The sequence below is a fragment of the Coregonus clupeaformis genome, unplaced genomic scaffold (genome assembly GCF_020615455.1).
Source record: "Coregonus clupeaformis isolate EN_2021a unplaced genomic scaffold, ASM2061545v1 scaf0458, whole genome shotgun sequence".
Taxonomy (NCBI): Eukaryota; Metazoa; Chordata; class Actinopteri; order Salmoniformes; family Salmonidae; genus Coregonus; species Coregonus clupeaformis.
Genome location: NW_025533913.1, coordinates 303,642 through 322,418, shown reverse-complemented (window position 1 = coordinate 322,418; position 18,777 = coordinate 303,642). Strand labels below are relative to the sequence as shown.

The 18,777-nt window shown below is 47.0% G+C and overlaps 1 protein-coding gene across 1 annotated transcript in view; it reads left to right on the top strand.

The window, feature by feature from the left end:
• LOC121583594 (leucine-rich repeat-containing protein 49-like) overlaps positions 1–16,355 on the top strand; it is a gene marked incomplete at its 5' end in the record, with an annotated part of 43,751 nt that extends 27,396 nt beyond the window's left edge. Inside the window, 5 exon segments of the mRNA XM_045215497.1 lie at positions 6,491–6,725; positions 6,917–7,102; positions 7,269–7,378; positions 14,633–14,795; positions 15,241–16,355. Coding sequence (XP_045071432.1) covers positions 6,491–6,725; positions 6,917–7,102; positions 7,269–7,378; positions 14,633–14,795; positions 15,241–15,462 — 916 coding nt within the window.
• Positions 16,356–18,777: the final 2,422 nt, after the last annotated feature.

Sequence of the window (18,777 nt, the reverse complement as noted above, 5' to 3'; positions counted from 1 at the left end):
TGCTTTCTTGCTCCAGGATATGAAAATGTCCCGAAAGCGCAATCCTTCATGGCCCTAGTTCCCTTATAGGCTCACTTATAGCAGGTTGTGTCACAAATGGGGCCAAGGCTAGGGCTCAAGTGATTCACCATACTGTGTGATGTGGTCTACTTATGTGTAACCTTAACCGGTTTTTATTGTTGTGCACAATTATCTGTGAATCATTTCTCTTTGTTTCATGTAGTTGATGTACAGTACCCGTCAAAAGTTTGGATACACCTACTCATTCAAAGGTTTTTCTTTATTTTTACTATTTTCTACATTGTAGAATAATAGTGAAGACATAAAAAAAAAATGAAATAACATATATGGAATCGTGTAGTAAGCAAAAAAGTGTTAAACAAATCAAAATATATTTGATATTTGAGATTCTTCAAATAGCCACCCTTTGCCTTCATGACAGCTTTGCACACTCTTGGCATTCTCTCAACCAGCTTCACCTGGAATGCTTTTCCAACAGTCTTGAAGGAGTTCCCACATATGCTGAGCACTTGTTGGCTGCTTTTCCTTCACTCTGCCGTCCTACTCATTCCAAACAATCTCAATTGGGTTGAGGTCGGGGGATTGTGGAGGCCAGGTCATCTGATGCAGCACTCCATCACTCTCCTTCTTGGTAAAATAGCCCTTACACAGCCTGGAGGTGTGTTGGGTCATTGTCCTGTTGAAAAACAAATGATAGTCCCACTAAGCCCAAACCAGATGGGATGGCGTATCGCTGCAGAATGCTGTGGTAGCCATGCTGGTTAAGTGTGCCTTGAATTCTAAATAAATCACAGACAGTGTCACCAGCAAAGCACCCCCACATCATAACACCTCCTCCTCCATGCTTTACAGTGGGAACTACACATGCGGAGATCATCCGTTCACCCACACCGCATCTCACAAAGACACGGCGGTCGGAACCAAAAATCTCAAATTTGGACTCAAATTTCCACCGGTCTAATGTCCATTCCTCGTGTTTCTTGGCCCAAGCAGGTCTCTTCTTCTTATTGGTGTCCTTTAGTAGTGGATTCTTTGCAGCAATTCGACCATGACGGCCTTATTCACACAGTCCCCTCTGAACAGTTGATGTTGAGATGTGTCTGTTACTTGAACTCTGTGATGCATTTATTTGGGCTGCAATTTCTGAGGCTGGTAACTCTAATGGACTTATCCTCTGCAGCAGAGGTAACTCTGGGTCTTCCATTCCTGTTGCAGTCCTCATGAGAGCCAGTTTCATCATAGAGCTTGATTGTTTTTGCGACTGCACTTGAAGAAACTTTAAAAGTTCTTGAAATGTTCTGTATTTACTGACCGTATTCTACAATGTAGAAAATAGTAAAAATAAAGAAAAACCCTTGAATGTGTAGGTGTGTCCAAACTTTTGACTCTAAGTGTATGTTTGTGATTCTTGATTTTCACTACTTTGGGTGTCTTACAGTAGATATTTTACAGTAAATATGCCCATGGGAATATTCCTGTTCCTGAAAGTATAAAAGAGGAGATGATAGATGGACTGAGCAGTGATTTATAGATGTGATGCTCTACAGTTATGACCCTCTATCATCCCATGGTAAGGGATTACCAGCCTCTGTGGAGGTCTGAATTTGTGAAATCAAAGCATGAATGATTTGCTTTATCTCTGGATTGATAGTCTGTCCTGGCCCGGTATATTCCTCCTTAATCCTCAAGACAGACAGGGTTCTTCATTCCCACATGCTGGGCATAACTGGGCCTGTCTTTCTCTGTCCTCCACATCTGGTTCTGCTCTGAGACCGGGGAGGGGGGCAGGGGGAGCAGGGGGACCCCCTGGTGTGGAGGGTTTTCCTCCTTGAGAGATGGAGGGCCTGGAGGCTGCCTGCTGCTCTGTCCCCACATCGCTTACATTAACATGGGCTTCTGAGAAAAAATAACCACTGGCGTCTGCAGGATTAGATCCATTAGCTCTGGATATGCTATTTGTTGTTCCCTGGGAGTGACCGGGAATGTTCACATTTATCACTAAAAATCAGCGTGGGACAGTTCACACGTTACTGCTGCTGCTGTGTGAAGACACATGGATCATTGTCTTTGTAAGAGCATGTGAGAGAGGCCCAACTAAAGTCCTGCTAATTAACAACTACATAAACATGAATAGATGCGATAGAGCAATCTGCAGGTTAGTTGAATTGTTTGATTTTACTAGTGCTTGAGAAACTAGCTGAAAGGAATGCGCCCAGTGAAAGTCCTGCACCTCATCACTTCAGAGCACTTGTCAGGGCAAAATGGTGATGTTTGGCACACACAGAAGCATGAACTTTGGCTAACCTTGTGCAATTATACCTAGTTGGCTAGAATTGGTGTATTTATGCAGTAAGTGTTTATCAGTATTGTCAATGACCTTTTCAAGTTCCATGTTCCATATCAAGCTGGAGTGGTAGATGATATGGGTTGACTGAAATGGGCCGCTGCCCCTCAGCAGGTAAAGGGAAACATATGATGTCATCTCTGTTTGGCATTAGCAGCCCGACCAGAGCTGGAGAATAATTAACACAGGAGCAAATGTTTACAGTGCATTTAGAATGGAGCAAGGAACGAACCCCTTTTAGTGTGTTAGGATGAGAGTTGGAATAGGAGAATGGCTTGTCTCGCTGAGTGCTTAGCGAGTTTTGTGTGTGTGTGAATGTCTGTCCGTGAGTGTGTGTGAGCGTGCGTGCATGCGGGAGCAAGCTTGCGGGTGTGTGTGTGCCCGTCCGACTGCTGGAAGGTAGCCTCTGTTTTATATTTCTTTGTGAGCAGACTAGAGGAATATTTATTCGTTTTTGTTTCCCTTGAGATATGACAGGAGGGAAGAGTTATTACCCAGAAATCCAATATTGGGGCTGGCCAGAGAGTGGAGGGGAGACATCAGTGCCCACATACTATGTATATATTAATTAAATACAGAGGCACGCTGTGTCTCCAAACAGGTGGAGGGGCAAGCACATCAATCTTCAAGTTCTACTTATGATGAGAGAAGGAAGTGTGGGAATGAGAGATAAAATATGATGCCACCACCTCTCAGAAACACTTCAATAAACCACAAGACTTCATTCAATAAATGTTACATCTACATCATGCCAAAGATATAAAGAAATAGCCTGGTTCCAGATCTGTGTCTACATCACGCCAGGAGAAATATACAGAAATAGCCTGGTTCCAGATCTGTGTCTACATCACGCCAGGAGAAATATACAGAAATAGCCTGGTTCCAGATCTGTGTCTACATCATGCCAGGAGAGATATACAGAAATAGGCTGGTTCCAGATCTGTGTCTACATCACGCCAGGAGAAATATACAGAAATAGCCTGGTTCCAGATCTGTGTCTACATCACGCCAGGAGAAATATACAGAAATAGCCTGGTTCCAGATCTGTGTCTACATCATGCCAGGAGAGATATACAGAAATAGGCTGGTTCCAGATCTGTGTCTACATCATGCCAGGAGAGATATACAGAGATAGCCTGATTCCAGATCTGTTTCTGCTCTAGCCAACTCATCTGACTATCGTTTTCATGCTTTATTGCAGACACTGTACAGATCTGCGACCATGCTAATAGAGAAATTGCTTTAACAATTTTATTTTTCTTTCAGTTTAGAAAATTATGAAAGGTTCTTCTCACATCATGACAAGCTAAATAACCATGTTTCTTATGTGGGTCTATCATAGCTAGAGAATTGGAGACACATGTAGGCTCATCTACTACATGTCAAATTGATGGGTTATAGCTGCTCAGAAATGGCAGACATCGTTTTGAAGTTCCTGCTGGATTAGGTCCAGATAATAGAATTTTAGTTCAGAGCTGCTGAACACATCAGGAAATGTTTTCCACAGTTCGACTTTCTTCAGTTTGATCATCTTTGTGTCTCCTCTTCCTCAAAGAGGTTGTGAGGGCACGTTTCGGAGTGTTTCAGGAGGGGATTTGAGGCACCTGGCAGTCTATCAAGAGTGATTACCAGGAACAATACATGACACAGTGCAGAGTGTGCTGATGGCATGCTTGCAGACTTCCCCAGAAAGGGATGAAAAGTTACCATCACTCTTCTTTACTCTATCTACATGTTACCTAGTCTCCTTTCTCTCTCTCTCTCTCTCTCTCTCTCTCTCTCTCTCTCTCTCTCTCTCTCTCTCTGGTCTGTCTCTCTCTCTCTCTCTCTTGGTCTGTCTGTCTTTCTCTCTCTCTCTCTCTCTCTCTCTCTCTCTCTCTCCCTCTCTCTCTCCCTCTCTCTCTCGGTCTGTCTTTCTCTCTCTCTCGGTCTCTCTCTATCTCTCTTTCTCTCTCTCTGTCTCTCTCTGTCTGTCTCTGTCTGTCTGTCCAACTGCTTTTGATTTAGTACCTTTGGCAAAGCCACCTCTGAGAGGTGTGGCGTGTCCTGAAGATTAGCACCGTCTTTCACTGACTGGCGCCCGTCTGTCTATCGCTGGCCCAGACCTCCGCTACGCTCCATGGGGCCTGGGTCTCCCAGTGTGTGTGTGTGAGTGAGGAGACCTCCAGCTAGTAGCTCCCAGAACGAGATGCTTCCCTCCGTGTGGCCAGTAGCACCCCCTTGCTCTAACATCACCACTCATCACCCCTCACATTCCTCGCCTGCCCCTCGGTGTTAGACGCGGCGCTTCCTTGAAACGTGACACTGTTTAATTAAGATTGGGTTTTACACCCACCGCGTGGTGGGTCGTCTTATATTAATATGTAGGCAGCAACAAGGCCTGCTAGAAAAATTGTTCTCCATGATTGATTTGGACGCTACTCTGTCAGTCACTGCTGGATTCTTGGAAGCGGCTCGTACTGAATGTTAGGATTATCCGGAGGTTGTGTTTATTAGCTAATGTAATTCCTGGGTTGTTTTGTTAAGGTTGGGTTTTCTCCCAGGTTATTAAAACTCTGAGGGGAAATGGAGTATTACAGCAGGCGTTAATGACTGAACTCTGAGGCAGCCATGGGCAGTTCACTGACTCTCACTCACTCACTCACTCACTCACTCACTCACTCACTCACTCACTCACTCACTCACTCACTCACTCACTCACTCACTCACTCACTCACTCACTCACACACACACACACACACACACACACACACACACACACACACACACACACACCAGTCATGGTGGCCTTAACACGGTTTAACACTGTAGCTATGTGACCTTTAACCCTGGTGTCCTGAATCTCTCTGGCTCACATTCACCTGTCTGTGTCCTAGGGCTGGAGTCAACCCTAGAGCTGTAACGCTGCAGCTTGTTAACAAACTGCTCCCTTGTGTCCCTCTGCAGCAGCGGCCTTGATAGTGGGCTTTGGAATTTCCTGCCATGGTTATTACATGATAATCACAAGTCAATCAACTTTTTAATCTCTCCTCTGTTCCAATACACCTTATTTTGTACCAGAACCTTCCCTGTTCTCTTCGGCCCTCTCTTTCTGGGTCAGCACACTTGTCTGACCATCTTTGTATCATCTCTTCTTCCTGTTCTAGCTCACAGTACAAAGCCTCTTTCAGGTTCTCAGACCTTGATCCTTCTTTGTTCTCTGTCTCTGCTTACCTGGACAGCATCTTGCCAGGTCTTAGATGCACTAAAAGGTGCAGCAGACATAGATATGAGAGGAGGATAGGAGTCTGTCCTCAGTCCTCTAGAGAGAGAGAAGTGACCTCCAGGGGATCAAGTTTGGTGTGTGACAACAATGATGGCTTTTTAAAGAAGTCTTGTTTCCCTCCCCTGACTCTGTAACAATCAGCCCAACAAGACTTGGCCTATAGGATTACAGCTTCAATAGTCTCAGGATTAGTCCTCCCTTGTGTTTTCTTTTTCCATGTTCAGCGGTGTTACATTCTAAAGGGTGAAAAATATGAATAGACTGATTAGTTTGTTGGTGGGTGAACTCTAATGGCTAGTGTTGACTGCTGGTCCGTGCAGCCATATGATCCTCTGGTATGCAGCAGGTCTCCTGAGTGTCAGCAGACTGGGAGGCAGGGAGATAGGTCAGAGAGACCCAGGGCAGCTAGTGAGGCTCCAACAGGGACAGAGAGATCATGTCTCCCTGAGACTCACCCTGATTCTCTACTCTCACGACTCCTTATCGGGGAAGGGCACTTCAACTGTTGTCACAGAGAATGGAAAGCAATTAGGCAGCATTGAAAGACAAATGTTACATTCACTTAGCTCTGATTACCCCGCTCACTGCTGTTTCTCTCCCCTCCACTGATTGGCCCATTTATTCAGACACATGTAAACTAAGATACCTTTGTCTTAATGATAGTCAGAGGATCCTGGAAACTTGTGACTGTGCCAGGTGGGTGGAGAGTTGGCCAGGTGGGTATTACTTATGTACCTGGGGAGCCGCCATCATGTTTCGAATTACCAGGGGCTGGGGGGGGCTGGGCATCCTCCTTAACAAATCAGGTCCCCATTCCCACAGGTGTGTGTGCTGACTGTCTGTTTCTCTGTGTGTTCCAGGCTCCTGGAGGCAGGGGGTGCCAGCGTGCAGAGCCTCTCCCTGTCAGACAACCACCTGGCGGAGCTGGATGGGGAAACTCTGCGCCTGTTTGGCCTCGGGGCCCTGGAGGCCCTGGAGAGAGGCTGGGGGGTCCAGACTGCAGGGGCCGTCACTGTCATAGCCTTCCGCTACATCCACTTTGATGCGATCGTGCCAACACTGCCACGCATAAGGGTCAAGTTCCCCAACCTATCTGTGAGAACACATTTACTACAGATTACATACTGTTCAATAAAGTGTCTTCTTATTGGCTACTATGATAGGAGCCATATTCTTACCATGGTAACACGTTGGAGTTCTAAACTGAGGGGTCTCATTGGCCAATGGATACTGATATGGTCACTCATTAACTGGTTTACTGACTTATTATGGTCTCCTCCATATAGCACCTGATTTTCCTGGAGACCAACATCAGCCGTCTTCCCCAGCTGGCTGCGCTGGCCCAGGTGAGACGTCTGGACCAGCTGACCATCCACCCAGAGGGGAACCCTGTAGTCAGCCTTTCCCTGTGGAGATCCTTCCTCATCTACCGCCTGCACCACTTCAACCTGCACAAGATCAACAGCCTGGAGGTAGGATCCACCTTTAACACTCAGAAAAAATCTACCAACATGTTTTGTCTTTCAGCATCTTTGTGCTGTAATGTTCTGAACAAGGTGTTAGCTGATGGCATTTTTCTTGTGTGTGTGTGCGCATTTGTGTGTATGTGTTTGCATTTATATTGTGTGTGTGCACCAGGTGACCATGAATGACGTGATCTCTGCAGAGCGTCTGTTTGGGACGCTGGGTCATATCGCTGCCACCGAGACACCGCGCTGCCGCCTGCTAGTGCTGCTGGAGGAGTCCAGGTGAGCTCCCTACCCACAGCACCTGGTACCTGGCACTGACTGACACACACCTGGTACCTGTCACTGACTGACACACACCCGGTACCTGGCACCGACTAACACACACCTGGTACCTGGCACTGACTGACACACACCTGGTACCTGCCACTGACTAACACACACCTGGTACCTGGCACCTGGCACTGACTGACAGACACCCGGTACCTGGCACCGACTAACACACACCTGGTACCTGGCACTGACTGACACACACCTGGTACCTGGCACTGACTAACACACACCTGGTACCTGGTGCCGACTAACACACACCTGATACCTGGCGCTGACTGACCCACACCTGGTACCTGGCACTGACTGACACACACCTGGTACCTGACACTGACTTACACACACCTGGTACCTGGCACTGACTAACACACACCTGGTACCTGGCGCTGACTGACCCACACCTGGTACCTGGCACTGACTGACACACACCTGGTACCTGGCACTGACTAACACACACCTGGTACCTGGCACTGACTGACACACACCTGGTACCTGGCACTGACTAACACACACATGGTACCTGGCACTGACTAACACACACCTGGTACAGCTCTCTACAGAACCTGTCTGAGTGTGTTTATGAATGTGTGTACTGTGTGCGTGTGTGTGTATGTGTGTGCGTATGTTAATGAGTCTGTGTGTGAAGGATAGACAAAGCCTGGTATGGAGGAGCCATAGGGAGTTGGTTGGAAGCGGTGTCCCAGGGGTAGGGTGGGTACCTGGTACCTTCCTCACGTTCACATTCCTCTCTCCAGCCAACAGCTCTTCAACTATATCATTCCTGGTCACTGAAACACAGCCATCCAAAGCAAAACATGCTATTGAACTGAAGGGGTCACGCCTCCTCAGCCCTGCTGTAGTGGCGTCTCTTTCAGTGCCCCGAGCAGAGCCTTGTCTGTCAGGAGAATACTGTTAAAAGTTCATTGGCAAACAAAAGGCCAACTGCTGTTCTACTGACTTCCAGTTCCAGTTCCTCTTTCATAACTCATACTCCCTGACGCCCGATATGGAAAGCACAATAATGTATGCCATTTAGCCGACGCTTTTATCCAAAGCGACTTACAGTCATGCGTGCATACATTTTTACATATGGGTGGTCCCGGGAATCAAACCCACTACCATGGCGTTACAAGCACCATGCTTTACCAACTGAGCTACAAAGGACCACACCAATAGCCTGAAGCTGATCATTATTTTCAGATCAACAGTGAAACGGTATTCACTGTGACTTGCTGACATTGCATGATAATGCATAGTTTTGTCAAATAAACATTTTATATGTATAGTATGGTGATAACATGAACTTCGACCTCCTTCAGAAATACTATTTGAACATTAACTTGATCTTATAAAGAGTGTTTTTATAGACTGGTACAGGGCAGATGAAAACGCTATTGATGTGATGGCCACTCCATGGAGATCAAACATGTAGCCTACGGTTATTCATGTCATAAATCTCCCTACTTCCCTGTTGGCTTCAATTAATTCCTCTTTATGAATCACAATACACTTTTGTTGGTACAGTGCAAAATATGTTCTGAAAAGTTGAATGAGTGCCAGAGCATTTTGTGTGTAATGTGTATCTGACTAAAATATTGTTTTACAAGGGCTGTGGCTTTGGAATGTCTTTGAATGTGTATATATTTATGCTTGTGTGTGCCGCAGGTATGTGTAATGTACTGTAAATGTACTGTATATCTCTTTCTGTGTGAGGCCTTGAGATGACAGGCCAGTGCATGTCTGTCCCTAGCAGCTGCCGTTTGCATCGTTCGCTGTGAGAAACGGACGAGCATGGCAGTTAGTTCAGTTCCCTAATCTGTCCCTTCAGGTTCGCTCTGTACAATTACCCACAACACCCCTGGGCCTTCTGGAGCGGAGCATGGAAGAAATGTCTGAGTATCAAACAATACTTTCTTGTTGAGCTGCCTTATGGAATTCATCCTGTTTTCCCCCAGCTGAGCCCACTGACGTACTCTGCAGCAGCCCTAACCTTTTAAGTCCAGTAATGTGTGTGTATTTGATTAAGGTTTAACCTTCCATATAAACAATGTATAAACTTCCCCCCTCAGCCTCTGCACAGTGCACAGTGCTCTCACACTACTCCCTGTAGTTTGGTCCTTCCAGGAAAACCTCTCCTCAGAGATGGAGAGTGTAGTCCTGTAATAATTAGGATGGGAGTGCACTACAGTCATTAGTGAATGGTTTCAGATCCAGTACAGACGTATAACCCTGAGCTATGCATTATACAGTAATATTTAGGTTTGAACACTCCATGAGGGAACACATATGGTCATGGGTAGGGTAGATATTGCTATGATGGTAGCCAGAGCAAAGGCTATGATGGCTATTATGCTTTTGGTGTATTGCGGTTGAGGACCAAGTCATAATCAAAAGTCCTAGAACATGAGAGAAGGCCAAAAGCCTGAAGATAGGGATTTTTTTGGGGAGACAGCTTGTCCTGTTGTGTGAACCATCAGGTGATAGTATTGATATTCATATTTGTGATACAATACTAATGACTGGAGGCCAGAAAAGAGTCATGAACCCAATGTAGGAGTGGTTCATCCTTCTTCTAAGTTGATTAAGTTGAGTTGTGGGCTGTTATACTGGGGTGTTTGCTTTCAACCTCCACTCTACTGTACAGTATCATTGTACAGTAGAGTACATGCTCAGCTATGGTGAATGGGGGCTGTTTGATAGATACACATCACTCAGTTGATCCTCTGCCCACCTACACATACAGTGTTCAGGCTCTCTGTCCCCCACACACAACCACACACACTTATCCCAGTAGGTATTTTAGCCTGCAGCCTCTGCCTCAATGACTATTCCAGAGTTCTGGCACCAGCGTTTGGAACATGTTGGTGCAGTGCTGAATTTCATGAGATTAATAATGATGGACAGGGATGTTTGATGTAGCTAACATCCTTTATTAATGTTCTCATCTTGGTTACATCTGTACCAATCCTACTGCTGAAAACCATACGACTGACAAAACAGATGAAAAAGCTGTAAAGATTAACTACATTTATGTAGAAGTACTTTATCATTTCCAATTCATTGTAAGTAATTGTTTGGCTTCCATGGAATTCATGTTGGCACCGCCTACTGTAATAGTATCTGATACCAGAGTCTTGACAGGTGTGTTAATGCGGAGCATTGAGTGATGTCATTTACTATTTGTCGAAACGAGTACTGTGATACTTTGTTATTCCCTTCTTTGATGATGGCACTGCACCTGGCAGGGTTATTGAATGCCTAGATGCCACAGACATGTCAAACTCACCTGTCCCCCTTGCATAGATGTAGGGGTGCTGAGGGTGAAAAATCTGAAAAGATAATACAATGTCATTACAAAAACATTATTATTTGAAAATAATATTTTTTTCACAAAAGTAGTGCAGTGGGTGGGTGTTTACTAGTATTAGCGGACCGATATAGACGTCTGTAGCGCAGGCAAAAACATTGTTTCTGTCACGATCGTTGACTGATGAAGAGACGGACCAAGGCACAGCGTGATAAGCGTACATTCTTTATTTAGTACACACACGAACCAAAACAACAAACGAAACGATACGTGAAGTCCTAGGTTATACACAAAACCTTACGGAACAAGATCCCACAACCTAACATGCCAAAAGGCTGCCTAAGTATGGTTCCCCAATCAGAGACAACGAGATACAGCTGCCTCTGATTGGGAACCACCCTGGCCAACATAGATCAACACGATCTAGACACTAAAACATAGAAAATGTAACAGAAACTCCACACCCTGGCTCAACATAAAGAGTCCCCAGAGCCAGGGCGTGACAGTACCCCCCAAAGGCGCGGACTGCGACCGCGCCAACCAAACACAACAAGGTAGGGGCCGGGTGGGCATTCCGCCTCGGAGGCGGATCCGGCTCCGGGCGTGACCACCACTCTCTCTCTACCCCCCCGTTGCGCCCCTGGTCTGGTCTGGCCCTGCTGGCCGGAGCTGGACTGGACACCGGTGGAGCGGATTGCTCTGGCTCCGGAGTGGAGCAGCTGACCGGTGCCGGACCAGGCACCGATGGAACAGGCACGGGCCGTGCCGGACTGGACACCGGTGGAGCGGATTGCTCTGGCTCCGGAGTGGAGCAGCTGACCGGTGCCGGACCAGGCACCGGTGGAACAGTCACGGGCCGTGCCGGACTGACGACGCGCACCACTGGCTTGGTGCGGGGAGCAGAAACGGGCCGGACCGGGCTGACGGCGCGCACCACTGGCTTGGTGCGGGGGAGCAGGAAGCGGGCCGGACCGGGCTGGCGACGCGCACCACTGGCTTGGTGCGGGGAGCAGGAACGGGCCGGACCGGGCTGGCGGCGCGCACCACTGGCTGGTGCGGGGAGCAGGAACGGGCCGGACCGGGCTGGCGACGCGCACCACTGGCTTGGTGCGGGGAGCAGGAACGGGCCGGACCGGGCTGGCGACGCGCACCACAGGCTTGGTGCGAGGGACAGGAACAGGCCGGACCGGGCTGGCGACGCGCACCACAGGCTTGGTGCGAGGGACAGGAACAGGCCGGACCGGGCTGGCAATGCGCACCACTGGCTTGGTGTGGGGAGCAGGAACAGGCCGGACCGGGCTGACGACGCGCACCACTGGCTTGGTGCGGGGAGCAGGAACGGGCCGGACCGGGCTGGCGACGCGCACCACTGGCTTGGTGCGGGGAGCAGGAACGGGCCGGACCGGGCTGGCGACGCGCACCACTGGCTTGGTGCGGGGAGCAGGAACGGGCCGGACCGGGCTGGCGACGCGCACCACAGGCTTGGTGCGAGGGACAGGAACAGGCCGGACCGGGCTGGCGACGCGCACCACTGGCTTGGTGCGGAGAGCAGGAACAGGCCGGACCGGGCTGACGACGCGCACCACAGGCTTGGTGCGGGGGACAGGAACAGGTCGGGCCGGACTGGGAACACACACCACTGGCCTTGTGCGGGAATCAGGAACGGGCCGGACCGGACTGGTGACACACACCACTTGCTTGGTGCGAGGAGCGGGACTGGGTTTCCTCATAAACCTCCGCTCCCTCTGCTGCCTAACCAGTTCCTCTCGCCGTGCCTCTACACTCTCCTTCTCCCTCGTGACCAATGGCCCCCGTAACCTGGTGGCCTCCTCTCCTAGTCCGCCGATTCGCCCTGTAGCTGCCTCCAGCAGCCCCGTCGTCCACGCCGTGTGCCCCCCCCCAAAAAAATTATTGGGGTTGCCTCTCGCGTGTCCGTCGTCGGCACGGTTGGCGCCGTTTCTCCTCTCCTGCCTGGGCATTTACTTTTGCCCATGGCCCTCTGCCCGCGAATATGTCCTCCCATGACCACCATTCGCCCACCTGAGCCATCGCCCTCTTCTCCTCCTGGGCACGCTGCTTGGTCCTCTGGTGGTGGGATCTTCTGTCACGATCGTTGACTGATGAAGAGACGGACCAAGGCGCAGCGTGATAAGCGTACATTCTTTATTTAGTACACACACAAACCAAAACAACAAACGAAACGATACGTGAAGTCCTAGGTTATACACAAAACCTTACGGAACAAGATCCCACAACCTAACATGCCAAAAGGCTGCCTAAGTATGGTTCCCCAATCAGAGACAACGAGATACAGCTGCCTCTGATTGGGAACCACCCTGGCCAACATAGATCCACACGATCTAGAAACTAAAACATAGAAAATGTAACAGAAACTCCACACCCTGGCTCAACATAAAGAGTCCCCAGAGCCAGGGCATGACAGTTTCACTATCTTGCAGGATTCAATAGTTGGAATTGTAAGAGTTGTTGCCCTGTCCCTTTCTCTGTGGTTGTCATTCTAATGGAATCCAGAAAGTACAAAACACTGTCCTCAAACATTTACATCAAAAGGTGAAAAGTTATGGGCAAAGACACAAAACATCCACATCAAATTAAAGATTTTTCTTGATCAAATAACATGGAAAACAACCACTTTTTGTGCAATATTAATTTACCATCCTTACAAACCACTTCATGTAAATGTACATTACTGTATTTTACATAGGCTGGTCATCTACTGTAGGTTTGCACCTGTAGACTTTCCATCACCATGAAGATAAACAATGCACAATACAGTAATTAAGTACATTGAGCCATCAAGTGGTTTGTGATGATGTGGTTCAGTTGTGGGTTCGATTCCCACAGGGGACTAGTACGAAAAAGTATGAAAATGTATACATTTGCAAAGTATTTCAAGAAACTGGAATAATAGTGAAACATCAAAACTATGAAATAACACATATGGAATCATGTAGTAACCAAAAAAGTGTTCAACAAATCAAAATATATTTTATATTTGAGATTCTTCAAATAGCCACCCTTTGCCTTGATGACAGCTTTGCACACTCTTGGCATTCTCTCAACCAGCTTCATGAGGTAGTCACCTGAGAAATGACAGTCCAGAGTGATGGAGTGCTGCATCAGATGACCTGGCCGCCACAATCCCCCGACCTCAACCCAATTGAGATGGTTTGGGATGAGTAGGACAGCAGAGTGAAGGAAAAGCAGCCAACAAGTGCTCAGCATATGTGGGAACTCCTTCAAGACTGTTGGAAAAGCATTCCAGGTGAAGCTGGTTGAGAGAATGCCAAGAATGTGCAAAGCTGTCATAAAGGCAAATGGTGGCTATTTGAAGAATCTCAAATATAAAATATATTTTGATGTATTTAAAAAAAATTTGGTTACTACATGATTCCATATGTGCTATTTCATAGTTGTGATGTCTTCACTATTATTCTACATTGTAGAAAATAGTAAAAATAAAGAGAAACCCTTGAATGAGTAGGTGTGTCCAAACTTTTGACTGGTACTGTATATCAAGCAAGAATTTTTATATTCCACAAGTATTATCAGTTTAACTGTTTTGTACAGATAATTATCAGACTCAAGTTACAAATGCTGGTAAACACTCAAATACATTTAGTGTCAAAGAAAATCACAAAAGTAGTGCACTGGGCCTTTACTAGTCCTGTATTAGCGGACCGATATGGACGTCTTCAGCGCGGTCAAATTTGTTTTTCTGCAACAAGAAAAACAGCACCCCCACCCCCAAACTACTTCCCCCTTGTCTCAATCTCTCTCTCTCTTTCTCTCTCTCCCTCGCTCTCGTTCTCTCGCGCTCTCTCTCCCTCTCCCCCCTCTCTCTCTTTCCCTCCCTCCTTCCCTGCCTCTCTCTCTAGGAAGCGTCAGCTGCAGTTTCTGTTGGAGGGGCGTGGACGGCGTGCAGGCTTGAGCCCAGAGGAGCTGCGTGACAACGGCAAGCTGCTGGGAGAGGGCCTGAGCAGAGCCCTGTTCAACTACCCCAGTAGAGACTGCTGCAGTGTGGGAGCAGAGAGCCCAGAGGTCAGCACTGTCAGACTATCACTGTCTGTAGCCTGGTCCCAGTGGTGATGACTGCAGTAGCAGAGTGGGAGCAGCCAGTCTAGCCTGGTGGTCCCAGATCTCTTCCAGCACAAAGAGATCTGGGACCAGGATAGACTGGCTGCTCTCACTCTGCTACTGCAGACATCAGCACTACCTGTCACTGTATACCTGATGCTTCATACTGTATTAGATTTATTGAGGGCATGTTTTATACATTTACAGCAGTGAACCTCATTCCTGCTCCTTGAGCAGTGAAACACCTGATTTAGCCAATAAAAGTATTGAAGACAGTGGCTCTCCTGGAGAAGAATTGAGGATCACTTATTTACAGTGTAGCATGATTACCATCCAATAGGATGATTAATGGAGACTTCCTCTCCCCAGTGTACATGCTAACCGTCCTCTGTTCCCTGGATCTCCTCAGGAGGGTGCTATGGAGTCATCATCGGAGCGCGGAGCCATGATGGAGCAGTATATACAGGATCTGGTCCAGAGGGCATCTGACACCAACCTGAAGGGGGAGTCCCTCCACAAGCTGTGGCCCTCCATGTTCATGGAGATGGTGAGAGACTGTGTGCTGGAGATGAGGGACCGACCGGCCTTCCGTCAGGCCTGCCTCAACAGGCTCTCCACACAGGGAAAGTGAGAGGGTGAGGGGTAGAGACCTGGTAAAGCTCCATAAGACCTACAGTACAGCAAACTGGACACTTACTGGACACAGGTACAGCATACTGGACACATACTGGAAAAATGTACAGCATACTGGACACATACTGGAAACATGTACAGCATACTGGACACATACTTGACACAGGTACTGCATACTGGACACGTACTAGACACTGCTACAGCATACTGGACACCTACTAGACACAGGTACAGCATACTGGACACCTACTAGACACAGGTACAGCATATTGGACCACTTCTACTACTACAGCATATTGGACACTCTCATGCTGCTCTGTCTCACCACGTTAACCCGTCTTCATCATCACGTGGTGTCAGCCAGTCAAGTCTTTGGGAAGTTTTGGGTTTGATTTTTTTCATAACTGGAAAAAAACGTATTCTGTTCGAAGATGGATGTGGATCGTTCTTTTAAAGGCATTTTTTTTTGGGGGGGGGGGTTCTCACCAGCCTGCCTCATAAGCTTGAATACACATTTTCATGGAAAATACAATATTGATGTTTGTTCTATAGTCTGTTCTTCCTATTCAACTTGATTCCAGGATGCACAGCGCTATAGAGCTATATACTTGAGAAAGTTATTTTGAGCGTGCATTGTCATCCCTAAGGAGGAACACTCTTTGCACTTTAAAGCCTTCATAAAGACCCTGTTCATGATCTCCAGCTGAAGATTACAATGAGTGTCTCTCATTGAGGCTAGAATGATTGTGTCATAATAACCTCATCCTCTTCTTGGTGTTACTCTCTGACTCTCTGCCTGGCGTGGTGACAAGGGCACAAAATACACCTTTTCTTTTAGGACCACTAATTTTCTGTATTGTACTTAGTATTAAAAGATTCCCTAACACTTAACTTGTCCATGTTTATTGCTCCTGTAGTGTCTCTGTTGATCAAGAAACCATGCTGCAGGAAATGTATTCTCCATCCATCAATCATCAAATTACTCAAAGCTAATGTTTTGACTGACTCAGACGATTTTGCAAAAAAACGTATCATTAAAAGTTTTCTTTTTTTTTGTTACATTTCTCTCTTCTGACCATTAAACCCTAAGTATGTTATTACTATATTATACCACCTCTAGCTCCTCTGATCTCTGACTATTAACTGAATTATTTTGGACAGGGGTGTCCTTTTGAAGATCAGCAATATATCCAGCCACCTCCTAATACATTAGACAGAGCCGTATGCTTATGCTGTTCCACAGTATCTCAGTGTCTCTCCAAGTGCATGCTCTACACTGCACTGGGCCATCCAGGGGCAATGGAGAGGGTCCTCTCTCTCCTGTTGAACTCTAGAAAGGAATGTTCCTGCAGGCTTCGATAGAGCAGACCTGCACTGGTTTACTACAACTACTCTGTAGAGAGGCACTGACTGACTGGCCTCTCCACGCAGCCTGTGCTGTCAATGGTTTACAGTCATGGGTTTCCAAAGTCAACTGCAGACACCTGTGGCACTAAACAGGAGTGGTGAAAAGGGAAACTGGAAACCTGCCGGAGTGGGAGAGTTCAGAATTGAAGGTATCTGAATGGTTTTCTGAATGGAATGTTCATTGTGCAACTGAATAAACAGAAGCATCTTGGGGGAAGGCAACTGTGGTTCAAGTATAATGTCCTACTGCTCTCAGACATTGTAATGTCCTACTGTTCTCAGACAGTGTAATATCCTACTGCTCTCAGACAGTGTAATATCCTACTGCTCTCAGACAGTGTATTGTCCTACTGCTCTCAGACAGTGTAATGTCCTACTGCTCTCAGACAGTGTAATTTCTACTGCTCTCAGACAGTGTAATATCCTACTGCTCCCAGACAGTGAAATTCCTACTGCTCTCAGACAGTGTAACATCCTACTGCTCTCAGACAGTGTGTCTTACTGCTCTCAGACAGTGTAATTCCTACTGCTCTCAGACAGTGTAACATTCTACTGCTCTCAGACAGTGTATAATCCTACTGCTCTCAGACAGTGTAATGTCCTACTGCTCTCAGACAGTGTAATGTCCTAATGCTCTCAGACAGTGTAATGTCCTACTGCTCTCAGACAGTGTAATATCCTACTGCTCTCAGACAGTGTAATTTCTACTGCTCTCAGACAGTGTAATGTCCTACTGCTCTCAGACAGTGTAATGTCCTAATGCTCTCAGACAGTGTAATGTCCTACTGCTCTCAGACAGTGTAATATCCTACTGCTCTCAGACAGTGTAATTTCTACTGCTCTCAGACAGTGTAATATCCTACTGCTCCCAGACAGTGAAATTCCTACTGCTCTCAGACAGTGTAATGTCCTACTGCTCTCAGACAGTGTGTCTTACTGCTCTCAGACAGTGTAATGTCCTACTGCTCTCAGACAGTGTAATGTCCTAATGCTCTCAGACAGTGTAATGTCCTACTGTTCTCAGACAGTGTAATGTCCTACTGCTCTCAGACAGTGTAACATACTACTGCTCTCAGACAGTGAAAATCCTAATGCTCTCAGACAGTGTGTCTTACTGCTCTCAGACAGTGTAAAGTCCTACTGCTCTCAGACAGTGAAATTCCTACTGCTCTCAGACAGTGTAATATCCTACTGCTCTCAGACAGTGTGTCTTACTGCTCTCAGACAGTGTAATATCCTACTGCTCTCAGACAGTGTAATTTCTACTGCTCTCAGACAGTGAAATTCCTACTGCTCTCAGACAGTGAAATTCCTACTGCTCTCAGACAGTGTAACATCCTACTGCTCTCAGACAGTGTGTCTTACTGCTCTCAGACAGTGTAATGTCCTACTGCTCTCAGACAGTGTATAATCCTACTGCTCTCAGACAGTGTATAATCCTACTGCTCTCAGACAGTGTAATATCCTACTGCTCTCAGACAGTGTAATTTCCTACTGCTCTCAGACAGTGTAATGTCCTAATGCTCTCAGACAGTGTAATGTCCTACTGCTCTCAGACAGTGTAACATACTACTGCTCTCAGACAGTGAAAATCCTACTGCTCTCAGACAGTGTAACATCCTACTGCTCTCAGACAGTGTGTCTTACTGCTCTCAGACAGTGTTATGTCCTACTGCTCTCAGACAGTGAAATTGCTACTGCTCTCAGACAGTGTAACATCCTACTGCTCTCAGACAGTGTGTCTTACTGCTCTCAGACAGTGTAATTCCTACTGCTCTCAGACAGTGTAATTCCTACTGCTCTCAGACAGTGTAATGTCCTACTGCTCTCAGACAGTGTAAAATCCTACTGCTCTCAGACAGTGTAAAATCCTACTGCTCTCAGACAGTGTAATGTCCTATTGCTC